Source organism: Gadus macrocephalus, chromosome 20 (genome assembly GCF_031168955.1).
Source record: "Gadus macrocephalus chromosome 20, ASM3116895v1".
Lineage (NCBI taxonomy): Eukaryota > Metazoa > Chordata > Actinopteri > Gadiformes > Gadidae > Gadus > Gadus macrocephalus.
In genome coordinates, this window is record NC_082401.1 from 22,141,545 (window position 1) to 22,163,212 (window position 21,668).

The following is a 21,668-nucleotide window of genomic DNA, read 5'->3' on the forward strand; positions in this document are numbered from 1 at the left end:
TAACTCACTTGAAGGCGGGTGTCTGTTGAAGTTTAAAACTATTGGATCTGCCCAGTGCCACTCTGGATCTGCCTCAACCAATCGCTAACGTTTGGTCGGGACGTATGTCATGCGCTGGGACCGGCCGGGAATCACGATGCACGCAGGCTGTATTCAAACCAAACACCGTGCGTGAAGATGTCCGTCAATGATAGCTGACTTTAACGTCATTGTTCTCAGCCACTCCCTGTGTTCGCTGTTTGGACGCACAAAATTTGGAAGGAGAAAACCGGCGAATATACCGCAAAACCAGACGTAGTACTGAAGGGAAATGAAAATTGAGGGGAAGTGCTTAGGCGGGCGGAGCCAGGCTAGAGTGATGTATATTATCAACTTAATCAATTGGGGTTTTAATGTTGCGATATCTGTCGAACATGCCACATGTTTAACACATGCGACCCTTCTTATCTCCCAGGCCAACCAATCAACTGCTGGAACAGAGCACCTCAGAGGCGACATCGTGGGACACCGTAGGAGACTGGATGGATGGGATGAGGACGCTGCCTTGCAAGGAAGCCTTCTCTGGTGTTTGCTACAGCTCCTGTGACACCATGCCCAAGACCTCTACAGAGTAAGGACCATTGGCATGACACCAAACACACACATATGACACACAGATGACACACATCGTGTTTTCCAGGTTCTCCTCAGTAATCCGTGCCCAGAATTCAGAGCGTTTTAAGTGCTTGAAAACTGCCCCAAACACCACCAGCATCGAGCCATTGTGTCATACCCATCAGTGCGTGATGGGTTGGCCCACTCCAACCCATCAGTGCGTGATGGGTTGGCCCACGCCAACCCATCAGTGCGTGATGGGTTGGTCCACTCCAACCCACTTTCTAAAGTTAGGTGTTGGTGTTTGTTGGGACTTCAGCTTAAGCTGCAAGTACGTCAAGGGCTTCACAGGGTGTAAGTACTCCTTAGGGACTGGACAAGGCTCTTGACTTGTACCGCAATCTGGGTCTGTTGCTAAAAAGGAAGTGCCAGACATTGAATGAGGCTGCGTATGATAGCACAGAGAAACTTAACCTTTAGAGCATTTTTATGTAAGTTACAATTGATCTGTATCGGGCCAGAGCACGATTGCCCGCTCTCTCCACTCTTTGCACCAAGTGCAACTAGTTGTTTGACCTGCCGATAAACACATAAGTATTTGTTTATGTTGTCACTCTAGTGTAGAAAAGCCTGCACATCAAGTTCCCAAGTCAATACAATGGAGTAGACCTTCCCACTATGCCTAGTATCCTTGATTATTTAGAGACAATGACAAAAACGACAACCCCTCTCACCTGCCTCCTGCATTATCATCTAAGGATGTGCAGTTGACTCTTGAGTGTGGCACTTATATATACTTTCTAATATTAAGAAAGTTAGGGTAAAGTTTACATGTTGTTTATTTGAGTGATACAGAATGAGTGCGAAAAGTGGATGCATTGCGCAACATTTTGAGAGAGCTGTCCCAAAACAGGCTGAGAAATAACATGTTGGGCAACTGCACCCTTCAGAGAAACGCCTCTAAGACCTTGAATGTGGCTATGCGGTTATTTGAAAATGTGTCAACACACAATTTGCAAACAGTGGAATGAAATGCGAGCTCACATACTTTGTCTCCGTATGTCTGGCCATGCATCAGCTCTGTCGCTATCTCTCTCACCCTGTATTGCAACAACGTGACAACCATTGCAGTATGACAGAACGTAGGAGGCTGTCTCTGGGTCCTGAATGTGCTCTCTTTAATTCACTCATCCTCCACAAACAGAGACTAAGTTATGGCATAACTTTCAAAGGCAGCGACTTATTCTTAAAATGCTAGAAATAATAAATCATAGAGCAAATAAACACATCTGCACCTCTGTGTTTTTTATGCACACACGTCAGCACGTGGTAGAAGGAAGAGAGGGTGTATGGGGATCAAATCATTTGTGGATGCATTACAGTATGCTTGGCCCATCAGAAGGCTCTCCTGCGTTTAAGCAGGGAGAAGTACGCCGAGACAGAATGGGGCTGGCCAGCTGGTTTGCTAATTGTGTTGGGATGTGACATTTTAAATAATAGGACGAGGATAATCAGCGTGATCAAAGCCTCCATAGGTAGGAGGGTGGAGGTATGGTGGTGGTGAAGGATCAAGGCCAGAGGACTGGATCGCCTTTCCTCCGAGCCCCTCGCCTCCGACATTTAATCATGGGATGTGCTTGATCACAGAGTGTGTCCCCTGCCAATTTGCTGTCAGTAACAGGAAAGAGAGCTTGCGCTGCAGACTTTTAAGAAAACGACATGGCTATTGACAGCATAAGTCACAGATGTGACTTTGACCCTAAATGGATCATTTCATACATGGCTATTTCCCTTGCCGATGCAAAATTGGATCAGTGCAGAGTATCCAATCGAGTGAAGGCCGGGGCTAACACAGCTGAGGCTAGCTCAGCTACAGACTAAATGCCATTACAAGGCCCGTCCCGGCCTTGGCCTGCGCTTTGCATCGCTCTATTGATTTGTGAAGTCTTAATTCAGTGCTTGTTATTCAGCACAAGGCCATGACCATTCATGACCTTCAACTCAACTCATCCCACACAGCTGTTCTGTGCTGATTGATCTGTTCTGAGCGCTTTATAGTCTGGAAGCAAACAGATCAGTGAAGGTAAATCAAAGGCCCAGCCCTTTCAGACAAAATGCCGTGCCATAATAATGGCATAAAAAGGTGTAATGTTTTTGTTATGCATAACACACTGTCTGGCACAATATTCTGATGTTTGTTGTTGTGTTTATCTCTTAGTTTACATCTTTTTTTGTTCTTTACGTTGCTCTACATTTTTCATATGTCATTGTTATTTAATCTTGCAGAGACTGTTTGGTTGTTGGTTTGCATATCATATTCACCTTCATTCTATCACATGATGTCATTGGTTCCCAAAATCACTTCCACATATGGATTCAAAACAAATGAGCTAAATCAAGGGAAAGACCCGCCCAATTGGAAGAAGCAACATCTAAATACCATTTAGAAACCCTTTGGACCAGTAACGACACACCACACAGACGTCCTCGTACTCCAGGACACATCACCGTACACAGCTGAACGCCACATGCTCCAGTTGACTGCCTGTGCTAACCTCACTGGGTCCCCGATGTGTCTCGGTAGAATGGTTGTGACCGAGGTCCACATCACTCCCGCCTCCTGCCCCGAATGGGAGCCGTCCATGGGGATGACCACCCTCTAGCCTCTCCTCCTCCTCTGGCTCTGGATGGTGCGTGGAGCCCCCCCCCCCCCCCCGCCCTCCCCCTCCCTCGCAACCCCACCCCGTCCCCCGTCTCCTCCACCTAATCCTCTCTCCTTCCACTATTCAATCTGCCACAACCAACTCATGGGCTTTCATCTTCATGACCCTTTCAAAATTGATGGCTTGGTTTGGGAAAACATCTCAGTGTTTCCTTCCACACAACCTCGTCCACATGTTTGGAGTAATTACGTTACTTTTACATGACTTTATTTATCAGTCTGCTAAGTGATTATTTAATTACATTTATTCAAATGTATTACAAAAATAGTATACTATAAGTCAGTCAGTCAGTGTCACGTGATTAATGTATAGACCAAATTTGTTGAAAAAGTATGGTATGTAACCTGTAGCGTATAGTACCAATGAATGCAGCACTATTGCACAGAACAAATTTAATAATTAATGAATTATAAAAGTTATGTTCCAAAGTTTTGAAAGGGCACCTCAGGGTCTGGTGGAACCCCAGCCATTGATTTTGGGTCTATATTGCAGAGTCGTTTGGCGCCTGCCCATCAGTGTGTTTCCCATAACATAATTGACAACGTCTCAATCCAGCTCTGCCCGTCAACAAACCAAACCTACTGCTTGCATTACCGTAATTCGATTGCAACAGTGTGGCGCATTAACTGTACCGCTACAATGCTTTTTACTAACATAATCCCCGAGTGAACATCGCAAACGAGCCCCCAAAACCTATGCATCACCTATACTGCATTTGGAAAGAAAGAACGTGCGCTTGTGTGTGTGTATGTCTGTCTGCATCTATATTTTATCCATTGGTCTAAAAAAAACATCTCCTCACACGAGAAATACTATCCAAGTGATCCTCACGAGCGCATCCCGTTAACTGCATACTAATGTGTTTTACAGTCAACGCACGCAACTTATTGCAATCGTTTCATGAGCCCCCTTCTTGCTGCATTGCATTTATCTACAGCCGAGTCTTATCTCATCGTACTGGGTGCTGCTCTGCCCCCCCCCCTCCCCCTCCAGGTGACCCCCTTTCTACCCCGCTGCAGAAACACACGTTAGTGTGATATGCATCGCACACAGGACACTTCGCTGCTTTATCCCCGCGGCTGCGTTTTGCATGCCATTGTCTGCCAATGACAGCGGCATAATAGCAGCTGTCGGCGTAGCCCCCCAAGCCGGCCCCCCAGGCCACCCAGCCCCGCCTCCCTGATTGTTAGCGATGGAGTATGTACAGCGACTCATGACCCCCCCCCCCCCCCCCCCAGCCTTTTGATCTAATGGCGGCCCGGTGGCCTTCTGCACCGACGTGGCCGTCCTGTGAGTGACGGATGAAAGCGCGGGTGCGGGGGGTGGAGACGGTGGAGCAGAGCAGTGGCGGGTGCATGTCATTAATGTCACACGAGACGTCACGACTTCACGTTGTGCTGATGTCATTTTCTATCTCCCCGTCTCACTTGTTCTTCCCTCCCTGTCCGTCCCACTCCCTCTGGATCTCTGTTCATCTCTCTGTGCGTGTCCCCCTGTCCCTCTCGGTATCCCTCTCTGTATCCCTCTCGGTATCTCTCTCGCTCTCTCTATCTGGCCGTATCTCTCTCCGTCCCTTGCTCTCTCTCTCTCCATATCTTTCATTCCCTCTCTGTCTCAATGTCTTTCGCTCTCTCTTTCTCTCTGTCTCTCCCTATCGCTCTCCCTATCTATCGCTCGCTTTTTCTCTGTATCTATGTCTCCCTCTCTGACTCTCTCTCGCTCTCTCTCTCTCTCTCTCTCTCTCTCTCTCTATATATATATATATATCTCTGTCTCTCTATGTCTCTCTCTGTGTGTGTGTGTGTCTCTCTCTCTCTCTCTCTCTCTCTCTCTCTCTCTCTCTCTCTCTCTCACTCTCTCTCTCTCTCTCTCTCTCTCTCTCTCTCTCTCTCTCTGTGTGTGTGTCTCTCTCTCTCTCTCTCTCTCTCTCTCTCTCTCTCTCTCTCTCTCTCTCTCGCTCTGTCTCCCCGTCCCTCCCGCTCTCCAAAGGGATCTGAAGAAGGCCGGAGGAACCCTCGGCGGCTCTCAGAAGAACATTGTGAGCAGCCTGAAAGCATCCCTGGACGCCCACACCAAGAACTGCCCCGTGCCGGTTTAACATCATCACAGCAACACAAAAGACAAGCATGTGTACAAAAAGAGAAGCAAGAACAATACTAAAAGGTTGAGCGATGTTGGGCACGGCCCAGCCCGGTCGGTCGGGACCGGTCCCGCTGGGTCGAGGGGCGGGGATACTGCTCTGCCAACACAGTGGCCATCACCATGGAGATAAAACACTGAAAAAGATTGAATGTAGTAATGAGAGAGGGGCGACATTTATATACATAAAGATATATAGATATATAAATATACATCTATAGATCTATATGTTTATATGTATATATCGGTCCAGTCAAATATGATGTCATAACCCGGGTCGCCGGGGTAACAGGGATCCAGCAAAAGTCCTGCCAGCTTGTTAAAGCTCGCCGACTCCTGAAGCGACTAACTTGTCCACGATGAGAGGCCTTACGGACACATAGCAGAAGAGTGATGCGGGGGGGGGCAAAGACAATGTGCCAAGGAGTGTTGTTGTTGTGTGTGTGTGTGTGTGTGTGGGCGGGGCGGGGCTTGGGACAGGGTGTTTTGATATTGCCCCTGTGATCTGCAACCTGAAGAGGAGAGCCACCGGCCCCTTTTGTCCAATCCATAAAGGGACGGATCTTGTGATGTCTTGCATAAAAGATGGCGGCAGACAGCAGCAGCGCTGGCTCGGGAACCTTCTCCCGGCCGGACGCTGAGCCGAGGGGGGGGTTGAGGTTTGGTCCACCGGTCATCTGAGAACCCTAGATACCATATAACCATATACACACAGCTAGATTAATAACAAAGCCATTTTACGTTGTAGCTCTAGCCTCTGCAATATTTTACACAACGGGTGTGCCATTTGAAGCAATAATTCTACTAATAATAATCATTATAATCGTATTGTCTCATCCATATAGCCCATGCATCTGTCTGTCACATGTATATCGTGCGTCAAAATGGTGTGCTTTCAAACGCACAGGAACTAAAGTCACACTTCAAACACCACTAGTATTGTTGAGAGGGACTGAATGAGAGGGGATGACAGGTCAACGGATAGTGGGAGCGAGGAAGAGTATGGAAAAGGACTCATGTTCAGCCAAGATGCAATAGTGTGTATGTTACGATGTTATGTACTGAAACCAACCAACCATGCACATATCTTTTCAATGATTATTTGCCTCTTTTTACCATGACAGTAATTTAAAAACCTGTGGGTAATGAAATGTTCATACTATCTGCTGTGATAGATTGACTTGCAGATTATACATCACAGACGGGTGGTAAATTGTGAAGTAATCCAATCCTTTTTGGTTGTTTTGTTTTCTGTGCAAATGATTTCACGTGTGGGAATGATTCATTAACATTGAAAACTCTTTTGAGACCTCCTCTAAACTAAGTTTAAAATCAGGTGCTCATCATCTACACTGTTTTGAAATCACTTTGAGAGGCTTGGATATAAATAATTCATATGCAGGATTCTTGCAGTTCTCCAAATATATGTTATTCGGTCTCTGTGGAGCTCAAAGAAATTCATTCAATAACTATGTGTTCTTTGAGCAAATACAGCATGGACTATTGTCTTTGGACAGGTTTAAGAACGCCTCAGATAAGGAAAGGTTTTCTGAGCGAAGTCATAAGGAAAGTGAAAGAGATAAATTACTCCCAGTTGCCGGGTTTCACCAGGAACTTCTCTTTTTTCAGTTGACTGTTGTCTGTAAAAAAAAAAAAAGCAAAAAAACAACAACATATATTTGTATTTTGTTTGAGACGTCCGTCCTGACTACCGATGAGATTAATAAGGGAATATCACTGACAACATATTATTATTTTTATATAGTTGGTCCAGGTTAGGCGTGTGCCAAGATCTTCCTTCCAAATGATTCAGTGTTCAAAACGGTTTCAAGTGGCTGTCTGATGTTACGCCATGCAGCATATCTATACAGGTTAACACGTAGAAAAAACCTGGATCTACGGCAACGTGATACTTGGTGCAATGCAGCGCTGTTGGCAGAGTACTTTCATCTTAGCACTTACAGGACATTGACGTCATTGTATGTTTTCTTCTTTTTGTCAACATGCCCAATGTAACGACCAAAAAAATGCAACAATGTTGTACTCTTACGTCAGTATTGTTTAACAAACGGCAGGTTTTGTGTGCAAGGAAGGTACCGGGCAGTGGTTTGTTATTATAAGAAGGGGCAAACATGGTATTATGTTGGCCCCGTTCTCTCTAATCCACTATTTAAGCACTTTGCTTTCATTTCTTGTTTTCGTCCTATCGCTGCTGCAGAGCATAACTGGTAGTCAAATCCCACGCATTTTCCTGTTCACGTGATTTGAAGCCAGGGAACAGAGAAGATTTGTATGCTTCTGAGGAAATTTGTGTTGTTATGTACTCAAATTAGCGTGTACATAATGTAAAAAATACTAATAACGATAACAAAATGAAGAAGGATAACAGTAGCGAGTCATGGAGACCACCACATGACCACCCCTTTGTACAAATGTTACTATGTATAAAAGAGTGAACAAAAAAGTGCAACATTTTTAATTAAAAAAAGAGATTTTTTTATTATATCTTATTTTGAGTTATAATTGTTGTCTGGTGTTTTTTTTCTTTTCTACAATAAAAAAGCAATTATGGTTTCATTATTTATTTGTTAACATTCTACAGTGCATCGTAACCCTTTTTCAGGTAATATATTCATAAGTTATGTGGCAGCGCTATGTGTCATTTTTATTTGTTTTTACTTACTTTACAAAATGGTTGACATTTGAAAGAGCAATACTGTTATGCAACTGACCTTCCTTTTCTTCCTACAGACCTACCTGTCTGTCCCTGGTGGACGTTGAGTGTGTGTGTGTTTGTGTGTGTGTGCGTGTGTGTGTGTGTGTGCGTGTGTCACGATGTCAGTGTGCGTGTTTGTGTGTTTATGTGTGTGAGAGGGGTTAGGGTGGGTGGGTGGGGACTTGGTTGTGCGTTGTGTGTGCATGAAAACATAGATTGCCTTGTCTAACTAATGTAAAACAATTTGTAGTGGAAACATTTATATTTTTATAATAAATATTTTCAAAATATTTTACAAAAACAAGATGTGTGAGACTGGATATGTCCCAAAGCAGATTTCAACACTGTGTGTAAGCAGTTTAATTCTCCTTAACTATAGCCAAGCACACATGTTGTCCTATTCATTATACCATTCAGCATCATTCTGAAAAAAAAGACATAAACACATCTACATGTTAGTACAAAATCAAATGTAAGTTGGGCTTCCAAAACAAGAAGTCAGTTGTACTTAATTGTCAATGACCCTGGTCGACTGCGCAAAAGTGTTGAATATCATCACACACAAAGCAGCAAAATATTTTGGTTGTTTACACCCATAATAAGACAATTGTGGTTAATTGCAACAAAATAGAGTAGTAAAATATATATTTTATATATTTATATGTCTTCTTTCATGGCCTTTTTCATGTCTCTATAAACCCAGCAGTTGCTGCAAAGCCGCAAACTTTCTAAATAATCTTTAAGTGGTTACCCAGAGAAAATGTAAGGGCTGTAAGAATTTGTCACATGATTATTCAATCATAAAAAGCGCATGGCTCAGGTTAAAAATGAAAACATTCAAGAATGATTAATTCATGCATCCGAATGCAAACACAGATGAGGGAAACAGCGTGTGACTGCTCCTGCGCATGATCCTATGCTTGCTCATGTTAACCCAATCAAGGATAAAGTTTTGATTACTTTGAAGATCCAGTGTTTGGTACAAAATGCGAGTTGGCCAAGAGTTGAAAGAAGAAAGGACTTGCAGGGAATGTGACTGTTGATATGCTGCTGTACTTCTCTTCATGTCTGACCTCTCCATCTTCACTGGAAATTCTGTCTACTGAATCCAATCGATTTGGATTGGACGTCACTCAGCGAGGCTGTTTCTAACTCAATTCAACGGTTAATGCTATCCACATGGTAACTGACATGAATTATTACACGTTTTAAAGGAATGTATTTTTTTTACCTGGTTAGGGTCACCAGACAGTTGATTCATTTTATGTTTTTGGTTGTTCTACTTTTAAAATTTAATCAGTCTAGCTCCCTCAAATGCGTAGTTTGTGTTTGTGGCATTCTGTACAGAACACAGCATTAATATATCTATAAACACAGCATGTGCTTTATCATCATAACCATTGTATTAAACTGGGCATTGGGTGTCTCCAAAGGTTTTAAATTTAGCTGGTCACTATTTATAACACCACATTTCTTTCAGTGCTTTTATTGTCTTTTCCTCATAATCTCACTTGAGGAATGGCTGAGGGCAAAAGGTGAACCCAACCCCTAGCTGTTAAAACTTCTCAATGGAAATATTTTAGGGAATAACTAACCGTGTGGGATGTCCACAGGAGGAATAGATGAGCCAGCTCATTAACTCACTAGGCCATCTACAGGTCATACACAAGTGCATGAAAAGCTGCAAAAAGTGGCAGGAAAAAAAAGTCCAGGTAATGAAGAAAAGTTCAAGATCAATCTAACTCCCAAACAAAAATCAGGTCGGGTAATCACCAATGACCTTGTGCCACAGCCTAGGTTGCAGATTAGGCGGGCTGGGTTGTTTCCTGCCTCTCTGTCCATGTTTTGGCTGTGATGGACCCCAGCCTCCACAGTTCTGAGCTGTTTAGTAGTTAACAGTGGATGGAGGGAACAAGAGCTTTCCCACTCTAGGACGCCTCCCGCAGGAAATCCACCAATCTTCTTTATTTTGTGAATTTTGGCATTGACACTTAACCTTGTGAAATCTTCCAGATATGGTGTTTCAGTCAGGCTTTGGCTGGGCAGCAATTTATTCCTTGAGTGGACGCTGCCTCACATTCTTTGAAAAACTCCAGATAATCTGATTAAATAAGTAACAAAGTGACACTCTCTTCTGCGTTGTCAATTCCAGTTGAAGAAGAGCAAAAACATCTTCCCCTGTTAGAAAAGCATCCTGGGAAAATTTCTGTTCATCTTTGAATAGCATTAATCAGTCTGTTTCGGAAAGGCCTAAAAAGGTTTTGATCGTTCCATCACCACCATTGTATTTTAAATTCTGCCGAATGAAGTTCATTGCTTCGTTAAACTGAAACTACCTCCCCCTAGCTCAGAAAGGGCAAATCATTTTAAAATCATTGGGACAGACTGAGCTTCAGAGAGAAACAGATCGGGAACTCGTGAAACCAGAATGATCCCGTGAGGCTAATTTACACTGGGACCCGATCTAAAGGAAAACTGTGCCAATTTGTCATCTGAAAACCTGTCTATTCATCTACCATTTGCATCCCTGCTGGGATTAGAAACTACATATGCAAAGAGGCTGGTTTCATCTTAAACTTTTAAGTGTTAAGCCGCAGGTGAAATATGAAGCATATGTTCTACAGAGTAGAGCCCATATGCTTATAGGCCAGAAAGTGCAATGCGCGAGCTGCCTGGTTACTGATCACTGGTTTTGTCTCAAACCCCGGGTCTGTCACTAGCTTTTGATTCCACCCTCCACTGTTTCTGCAGGATGAAAAGTGTCTGAAAAGTGTGAAAAGTGGAGAAGTGGTTCAGCCTTTTTCTTTTTTCCATTTGCCCCACCAATCCTACCAGCCACAGTGGCAACTAGATGGGTTTGATATTTACTTTATATTTTATTGTTGCTGCTATGTGGCTGTTGCGGAACAAAGCATAATAGTTTCACTCTTGTATACAATAAGATGTAATAAACGTAATTTTGATTCGGATTCTGTTACATTTGCCTGACAATTCAAAATCGACCTGTAATTTTGTTATCAGTGGAAGGTGCAAATTTACCAACATCTTCTTTAGGAAATCGTCCCAGATGTAAAACACAAGTCTTTTTCCACAGAAGGTAGCAAATCACCCACTACACCACCCCCCACCTCCACACTGTCTGCTCCTTCACTTCCCCATAGCCTTCTGGTTTCAATATGTCCCTCTCATCGCTTTCCCCCAGGCCATCTCCAATAAAGCGCTTGACTTCCGATGAATTTATTGTGCAACTGCGATGAAGACCACTTTTTCTTTTTTTTCCTGTCTTTACCCAACTGTCGGAAAAGATGAGTCGTGCTCTAGAGAGAGGAGGTTGATCAGGAATGGGGCGGAGCTATGATCTTTTAAGATACAGTGTCAAAATGCTGAGGTTAACCAGATGTTCCGGAGCAGATGTGCAGGAAGGTAGACGGAGAGGAACAGAGAGATAAAAGAGAGATGTGGCCGGACATCATGGCTATTGTCCGGTGCTCAATGATCACATCGCTTACGACAGGCGCCACTGTTTTTTAAAAGAACTGAGAGCCTTGACACTTGACACAGCCTACCTGGTTGAGGAGAGGTTCGGGATAAATTCTGAAGGGGCAAAAAAGTGATACAAAACAATGAATTGGATTGGAGGAAAGGTGGTGATGGCTATCCCACCAGCCCCATCTCCAACTTTCATCTCATGCCCAATCATTTTTATTTGTACTTTATGTTCATATTATCATTATTATTTTAGTGTATTCTTTATATATATAATAATTTATATTATATATATGAAGAATACACAATGATAATTATAATCATTAATAATTATTCAACTATATAATGATATAATTAATATTATTATATAATATTAATATGATGTGTGTGCTGCGCGTCGGGGCCGGACAACGCCCCTTAACAGTGGTATAATGAGCACATACCACAGCCTGGCGTGATCTATTGCTTTTATACAACGGTTACTGTTATGGCGAAACGAAAGTCATAGACACACTACATTTAAAAAGAAACCAAGAAAGTCAAAGTAGCCGTTTTATTAAAGAATACAAAAAAGTAGTCCCTCCTGGCTGCCGCTATGCATCGACGGTCGCTATGCAACACACTTTAGCGTCCCTCCGAGAGAAGGCTCCGATAGAGCGGTTCGCCGGCAATTTATCCTATGGAGCAGTACACTCGCCGTGTGCCTAAGCTTTCGTTAGTCTCTCCATCGCCTTGCTCACTCCCGGAGTAACAACATTTACACCCTCTCCATCATCCAACATATGTTTTACTTTGTAACTGTTTCTACTTCCAGGCGCGGAGTGATATGCAAACTTTCACAAAATGATCGGGCGTCATAGCAGTTATGTATACGCTCATTATACAACAGTTGGGAACCAATCAGATCGCTGGATTTAGGTCCCCCGTTGTATAATATCATATAATTAAAATAATAATAATTATTGTGTATTCTCTCTCTCTCTCTCTCTCACTCTCACTCTCTCTCTCTCTCTCTCTCTCTCTCTTTATATATATAATAAACCCATTAGATATTCAGAGGTAAGATTAATCATGAGAGAGCCATGCTGGTTTGCGCAAGCTAATACGCTCTACAAGTGCTTCCTGAAGTTGAGGGGAGTAAACTTGCTGTTTTGGAGGATTATGATGATAAAGGGGAGGGCGATGGAGTGGATTCAACTCATTTTCCAATGTGGACTTGAGATCTGGCACAAAGTTATGACAACAGTACATATTATGTAATCCTTGTTTCTAGGATTTAAAAATTCAGATAAGTGACCCATCAAAACGAATCTGTCTAGTCAGTATATTAAGTATCAGTAAGTATCCACACACAAAAACATGGAGGACGTCTGACAGACCAACAGCTGAAAAGAAGACGCACTATTGTAGGACTTTAGTGACAGTGAAAAAGGTTATTTTCACAAAAAAGGATCAGATATTGGCAATCCTGGTTGTTCACTCTGAGCTGAAAAAAAAATGTGATGGTTCATTTGTTTAAAAATAAAATGATATCATTAATTATGCATTTGTGTGCACTTAAATTCCCCATGTGACTTAAAATTAGCTTCAAGGTCAAACTTTTAAACCATATATTATTCTTCTTATTATTATTGTAGTTATTATTCTTGTGATTATCATTAGTGTTATTTCTTTATATCGAGGAGCATGAAAGGTTGTCTGCGTTTGTAATGTCAAGACGTACCGCCAAATGCAGCAAAAAGGCTAGCTATGCTTTCCTCCTTAACCCCTGCCTGAATCAAAACCTCTAAGGGCCCTTCAGTTCAAGTAAAGCCACCGCCACGGCGCATCATTGTTCCCCCGACTTTCGTTAAAAAATATGGAAAAAGGTGGAAAAAAAGCTCCAGCTGTGCACAGCTGTGTATTGCTTCATTGTCGGGGCGTGACGCCATGTTGCAGAGACTGAACCGTGTGTGTCTGAGGTTTGGCCTGCCTGGTTGCCTGCTGGGACAAACTGTCATCTCACTTCCTTACTTCAATGTTGTGGGACAAAAAACAGGGATGTCATGTGTTAATCATCTCAAAACACAAAAAACCTGCACAGTAGAAAATAAAGTAGACAAAAAAGACAACTCTGAGAAACACCGAATACTAAATGAGCATTTAGCTGCTGGAAATGGTTCTCTGTGTCTCTCACACACACACAAGGACACACACACACCAACACATACACACACACACACACACACACACACACACGCACACACACACACACACACACACACACACACACACACACACACACACACACACTCAAACTAACACATACAAACACACACGCACACACACACACACACTTACACACACACACACTCACACACACACAGCGACAAACAGATGGATAAAGACTTTGCTTTGTGCTGGCGCCGCTCTCTATGGAACCTCGGCTAACACTGACTATTCAATCATTGTGTTACCACGGAGACCCTCTTCAACTACTGTCATCCTAACAAATGGGCCTGTCACACAGCGAAGTGAAATGATCATCACAGACAAGAAGCCCCTCTCTGCTGGTGGCATGGGGGAAAGACATCTGTACTTGTCTTTTTCTAATGCATAGCGGTGCAGGTGATGCAGGCAAGGCCCTGTGCTTTCTGACAAAGCTTCTAACAGACCCCAGATCAAAGAAATACAGCAAAACACTTGTGCTTAAGTACTTGGTGTCCTTTGAACGCATCTGCTTGGTTGTGACTTGATCCCTTGACATCAAAGAAAGCATCTCGGCAGTTATTATAAGTCACGAAGCGTGCAGTTGAATGGATTTATTCACCATAAAATAACCTGACATTATGGTTTATTATCTCTTCAACCTGCACTGTGTACGTTTGCCCATTAGTTACCTCTGGTGGCTTGGGTTGTGGATGTAGTGCAGCTTTAAATATGATTATACATCTACAAGGGAAGGAGCTCAATGAAGAGATGTTAACATTTAACCTCATGAAGACCTTTTTATGTTTCCTTGTGGTACAGTAGGGGGGCAGATTGTGACTTGTGAGTCCCCATATACATGGGGTCACCTCATTGTATAAGTTATGTTGAGTTGTTAAAAGCCTTTTGTGGTTCAAAGCTGTGGAGTTGCAGAAGAATTTATGCACTTGATGCTTTAAGTTTTGTCGTTTTCAGGCGGACAACCCTGGAAGTGAATGTGAATATGAAATCACAGGACAACACCCCCGATTTCAAAGATTTATTTGGCATTCTGAGCCACAGGGGACAGATGAACATGATGAATTATCAACCAAAGGACAGTAACATACTGCGACATTATTCTGCCTCCAAAATCGGTTTACCAAGCCATCCAAGTTCCTCAGGGGTCTCACCAGAAACGGCTTTCAAGACGCCTCTTGTTTTGAACATTGGCTTCCACTTAGACTGACAAATAAAGGCTCAGAAATAGCTCAGTCACCACCAACAAGCATGGACTGACAAAGGACAAAAGCGGTTTGTCTTGCAAACTGACTAATGTCTCCACCTTGACCCTTTTTAATTCATGTTCTGTGATATTGTCTATCGTCATATTGGTAACTGAAATATGATGAAAAATTAACAGTAAAACCCGCAGTGTCATCCGGCAGCAGTGAGTAGCAGAAGAAAACGGTAGACGATAGTTTTAAAATGCCACCAGATCATGATTGTGTCTGCACACTGTTGAGGAAAAACTATAAATTCTACAGGAACTTGTTTTTCAATTGCGGGAGACAGGATTTTTAAAAGGGTTGTTGATTTCCCTGAATGTCATGCTCTTTGCATCATGCACAGCTGAACTGAGCAGAGATTGTTCTGTTTTTCTGTGTGTGTGTGTGTGTGTGTGTGTGTGTGTGTGTGTGTGTGTGTGTGTGTGTGTGTGTGTGTGTGTGTGTGTGTGTGTGTGTGCGTGCGTGCGTGCGTGTGTGTGTGTGTGTGGGGGGGGGGGGGTTATTTAAGTTTACCAGGCTACTGAATGGATGGTTTACTTTTCACATGTCTTCCCATCTTTATTGCCACTATCTCAGAGACACACACACACACAAACACACACACACACACACACACACACACACACACACACACACACACACACACACACACACACACACACACACACACACACACACACACACACACACACACACACACACATTCTTTCCTGCCTTGTACTCCCCGATATTTCTCCCCACATATTAAAGCCATATATAACTAAGATCAACCCCAGCATGAGAGGTCCAGGATAGGCTGACTGATGGGGCTACCTGGCTGTCTGTGAGTTTTATGATGAAGGTCAAGGGGGCAAGATACCTAAGAAATAGACTTCAGACAAGGCCCCCTTCCTTGTGACTGTTACCAACACCTTCAGCCTTTTCCGTTAGTTTATTATTATTTTTTTATTTATTTTTTTCAGGTCAGACGTAACCCAGTTCAATACATTTGTTACACAAAATGAATGACTTTAAATATGAGAATCCAAGGGCCAAGACTTTTCTCTTTTTTTAATATGGCTCAAAAGCAGAGAGGCAGTTTATTTATTGATTTTAATAATACAGACACAATGAAACACATATAAAAAGGAAGAAAATGACAAAAGCCTCAGCTTTAAAATCAACTTGAAGCTAAGTCACAATTCAAAGCTATCATTTTCGTACAAACCCAATGATCTTGGTGATTCAGCAAAAGGCTGCACATTATGATGAAATGTTACACTCGGAGCAGAAAAACGATTCGGTATTCATTATTCAATTTTTTTTCCGGAAGCATTTAGACTTCGAAGTTAACTAGAGGGTTTGTCTGTGGAAATATTGCAAATATTCTCAACCTCACCCGCTCTGATAGACATGGGGTGTCCATTTCTGAATATATAGTGGCCAATTTAATGCCTCGCTGTCTCACTCAAAACAACCTCAAGGATCTAATTTCAAGATTTTCCCCTCTATTGAAACACAGAAGCCCTCCACATGGGACCGGCCCTCCACAAACTGTGAGCTGGGTATTTCGGAGTCCGTACTCCCCTGGTTCAAATGTTATTTGGCTGAGGACCAAGTCACATGGGGAGGCAATCTGTCCAGACAAATAAACTGGTGTGCCCCAGGGTTCCGTCTTAGGGTCTCTTGTAAATAAATCCCACGGCCACTGAAATCTCTTCCCATGGAAGATACCCAGCTTTTAATCGTCTCAACCACCTCAAAGTTCACAAGTCTCATGTCTTGGACATATCAGAAACACGGTAGTACTGACATTTTGTTCGCGACATACATTGAAGCCCTTTGAAAGCAGCAGTTCATGTACAGTTTCTACAGATTTCAGTGATCAAACCAATCGCTTTTTAACAGCCAGTTTTTTTAAATAATTGTAATCAATGGGAACTAAGTGTTTTGCTCGCTGCCTTTGCATTTGTTGAGTGCCTTGCTTTTGTCTGCCATGAGCACCTCGCGTTTTTGGCAGAACGCCCTGAACTCCCGAGTTAAAAAAGAGTTCCCCTGAACCATCGTTGAAGTAGCCATAAATCATTGTTGCAAAGTTCTCAGACTTCTCTTTTGTAATAATAATAATAATAATAATGAGTAATTTTTCATTGTTGAGGGTTGAAATAACATACTGATATTTGTATTTTATTCTGGACCCAGAAACACCTCTTATACGGGGAACATCAGTGGACTCCCTTTGTTATATCATCTCCCCTGCTAATGAACACTATTGAGCACCGCTTTCAAAGACCTTGGTTAATAATAAATGTAAAAGAAACCCAATAGAAATACATTAATGGTATCCCAGGAATGTACCTTCATAAAAGCATGTCGCCCTAAGTTTAGAACACAACGGCCGCTTACATCTCTTTCATTCCCTTTTTGCTCTTTTCCCCTCCCCTCCCCCTCCCCCCTTGTCACAGATGTTTCAGCGTGAGGAAAGTAAATGTTGTTTATTCTTGTGCTAATTCCACCTGACATTTAGTATTACTGTCACGCTTAGTTGTGGAAGGGTCTGCCTTAAATGGGCTGTTGAATGTCAAACATTATTAGCTCTCCTTGGATCTCCCCATGCCTTTCTCGGGGTCCCTATTGTGCTTGCACATGGGCAACTGTGTGTGTGTGTGTGTGTGTGTGTGTGTGTGTGTGTGTGTGTGTGTTTGTGTGCGTGCGTGCGTGCGTGCGTGCGTGCGTGCGTGCGTGCGTGCGTGCGTGCGTGCGTGCGTGCGTGCGTGCGTGCGTGCGTGCGTGCGTGCGTGCGTGCGTGCGTGCGTGTGTGTGTTTGTATGCTATGAGCATGCACTGTATACAACCTGTTGTGAATGTGTAAGTTCACGCGTTTACATGCACATTTGAATATATTACCATTTAAATCATTTTATATTTTTGCAGTTAAACAGATACAATAGACACGTTTCTAGGGCTAACTTAAAATATATAAATACATAACCTGTTCATGCAAATGAATTGCCTACTCGTGTATCCCTGAGAGATGGGACACCCCAACGCCCCACGTAATACACTGTCCCGGCAGAATGCTTACGATACATAGCAGGACCGTTGCAGTTAGCCAGGGACAGGCAACTTGAGGCAAGGGGTTTGTATTTGGTTCGAGGCTGATGATAAACACCTGATTGAGCACTTCCATTGTTATATTATAGTCCCAATTGACATATTATTATAGCCATAATATACTATAAAGGTATAGTGTCATATAGCAGATACCCACTTTATTTGTGGAAAATCCTTGATAGCCATTATCAAATGGACATCCAAAAACAACTGTTTAATGTGTAAACAATTGTTGGATTTATTTTAATTAAATCAATCTGTACTTTGTTTGGTATTGTGCGCAACACTTTTACTGTTCTACTGTAGGACAGTGTTAGATGCTTTGAGTGTGGCATCTCTCACCTACACTCAAGCATGTGCATATACTGTGGCAACCCGCCACGTTGAGCGAACCAACTCCTCCCAAACAGGACACCATTTCGTTGGTGAAAAGCCACAAAAAGGCATGTTTATTACAGAACATAAAAGTCTCTCAAAACACAAATAACGTAAACCTCGGGAGGAATCAACGGTCCCCTCCTTCGTGGGTGGAATCCCGTCACCCACGAGGAGCGGTCTCTCCGTGCTGGAGCTCCAGGGCTGGGAGAGCCCCGAAGGAGTGGAGAAGCGGGCTATTGAAGCCCTGCTTCTCCACCTGTTCTTCAGGTGCTCTGAATATCCTTAATTGGCCTGGGCCGGGTTGCCACAACACACATACACATGCATTCATAAGCAGAATAATGCACACAGGCAGGCACATGCAAACGCACACACACACACACACACACACACACACACACACACACACACACACACAAACAAAGACCGGCCCTTTTTTAAATTCCTTGTCCCAAAGTTTGCAGACAGTAAACCCACTCATACACAAAATAAATTCACACAGGCTTGCTTAACAATGCACACATACTTTCCCTCAAACAGAGGTACGGCTGTCCAAGCAAGGATGTGATGGTCTGCTACCTTTTAAAGTCTCTACAGAGGGAAAGCATGAGAAGATCCTAACAGCGGTCGGATCCGATCAAATGTAACATCCATGAATGCAAGTTTTTTTCAGTGTGTAAATACGTGTTGATTACAGTTTTCTGGCTCATTTTAAGCTCTAAGCATGCTCTTTTAATGTAATTAGGTGATCTGTTTGGGAAAATCTTATTTTCTCTGGCCTGCTTTGGCTACCTTAAGTTACAACTTTAATTATAGAGGGACTGGACTGGATTATACAGCGACTGGACTGCATTATACAGAGACTGTACTGGTAGATCAGACTATTAACAATAGGCTGCTAGAATATTATGGACACAGGATTGAATACCTAATGTTAGGCCAATGACCTCAGTCAAGGTTTCTTCTATAACCAGATCAATGAGTCTTTTTCTGATCTGATCTTGAATATTTTTGAATGAAGACACTTGATACATTATAGTTTACTTTCATACTTCATATTCTCTCAAATCGGCCGAAGGACATCTTTAATAACGTAAACAAAGTTTTGGTGGACTTTCCGTTAGAGGGCGAATGTAATACCAATGCTTTGCATGCATTGCTACACTATGACGTTCAAACGATGCGAACGCTAACCCTTTCAGAGCTTCTCCTCTGTAATCTGACCATAGTCCTTATAAAGCACTTCCCAATGCCTTTAAGAAGGAGAAAAAAAGCAGAACATCTCTATGGAAAGTGGAAAGTTAAATCCGACATCCCCAAATGCTATCCGGGTGAGATCAGGTCCCCCAGACCATCTGTTTACCCCTGAATCGACCACAGCGCTCTGACTCAGGGTAACCCAGCACCGGCCCGACATCGCCATGCCTGCGTAGTGAGCTGACTCCTCCGTAACGCAAAAAAAAAAAAAACAGATCCAATCAGCGAATTCAATCAGCATGTGGAAGATATTAGAGATGTGGAGAATAACCACCGACCTTGCACGTTTGTTCCCCATGTTAGACCATCCAAAGGTATATGGGGCTACCTTGTGTTTGGGATGTGTGTGCTTTCTTTTCGCTTGCCGGTCTCTGTATTAACACATGTGAGTTGCGGAGAGCGATTGCATTGACTTGTAAGGTAACGCACCACGTTGTAGGCTATTAATCAGGGCCTGTCTACCTTACACACACGCGCGCAGTCCCGTCTGTAATCGAACACATGCCGAAGCCCCCCCCCCCCCTCCCAGCCTGTCTGTTGCTTATGTCGTTGGTGATTTTCTCAGACTGGTGCGTTGTGTGGCGGGTGCCCCTGTGAGAGGAGCAGTAGTTATTCATCGTGTTCCATCTGCTTATTGTTGCTGAACCAAAGGAGCATGCTAATTGAGTGTGGCATATCACAACCAAAACCACCTTATGTCTGACCTTTGTTTGAGTGTGTGGCGCGCCTGTTGGCGCATGCTCGTGTGTGTCGTTGTGTGTGTGTGTGTATTGGGGTCTGTGTGTGTGTGTGTGTGTACATACATCACTGTGTTGTTTAAGTGTGTGACATTATTAGGCAGGACCATTTGACACTGGCGGTGCATGTCAGCAGTTGTTAATTTAAATGCTGTTCACGTCCAATAAAACCCGTTGCTCGGTTCACATTAAACTGTGTCGTGAAAGCAAAATGCAGCTCTGTGTGTAGTCCCTCTCTTGTTTACATCCTCCCCCCCTCCCTCTCTCTCCGGAGTCCAAAAAAGTCTGCTTGTTCCTGGGTTCAGCCAGTACTTTATCCATATCCCTATCAATGCAAATACAATGCAGTGCCCCTGGTCTGAACATCTGTCAAAGATATGTTTACCGCTCCAAAAGTATGAAGTAGTTTCCAATTGTTGGGGAGGAATGAAATACTAAATCCCCCACAGCTTTCTTCCAAGCATCCGTCATGTAATTCACTGCAGACATGGCTTGTATCTGATTATGAGCCCACGTAATAAACACATTTCCAGAGGGTCGGCCAACAATAGCCGACATTAGTGAGCAATCGTCTCTCTCCCCGGCCCCTCCGTCCATTATTCGCCCGTTGCTGTGATTGTACGTACGAGCCATTATCCTCTGGGTCGTGCTAATCATGTTTGGAAGGTAGGCACAGAAGTGATAGCTGCATTTTCCAGCAACGCGAGGAGGCGGGTATGTATTCTGGCAACGTTGGATCACTGCAGAAGTCTCCAGCTCGTCTGATCCCAGGGGCTACCCTACTCCTGGGTAGAGGTCCAGCGAAACGTCCATGCTGTGTTCCACAACCAAGGTTCCATGAGTAGGGATCGGATCTATTACTTACTGAACATCGATCATCCGATCACGTAATCCAGTAGGGATTGGTCTGGTTAATGATGTGTTTGTCGGCATATAAGCAACTCATTTAGCTTTTGGTACAAACTTTGTGTGAGTGTTTGCGTGTTGAGGTTATAGACAGAGAGAGAGAGAGGGTAGTTTAGAATAATCATTTGCTTTGGTTGGATTTCTGTTGGACCAGATCGATGTGATCTGCACACACTTGTTGTTC

At 43.2% G+C, this 21,668-nt stretch overlaps 1 protein-coding gene across 3 annotated transcripts in view; it reads left to right on the forward strand.

Annotated features, from left to right (window-relative positions):
• Positions 1–7,167, forward strand: part of epha3 (eph receptor A3) — a 75,549-nt gene extending 68,382 nt beyond the window's left edge. For 2 of the 3 annotated variants that reach the window (XM_060039276.1, XM_060039275.1), the window contains exons 17-18: positions 455–610; positions 5,307–7,167. In XM_060039276.1, coding sequence (XP_059895259.1) covers positions 455–610; positions 5,307–5,415 — 265 coding nt within the window. In that variant the 3' untranslated portion in view covers positions 5,416–7,167. Of the gene's footprint in view, positions 1–454; positions 611–3,178; positions 3,285–5,306 lie in introns of all 3 variants that reach the window. The other variant, XM_060039277.1, reaches the window with a different exon arrangement.
• Positions 7,168–21,668: the final 14,501 nt, after the last annotated feature.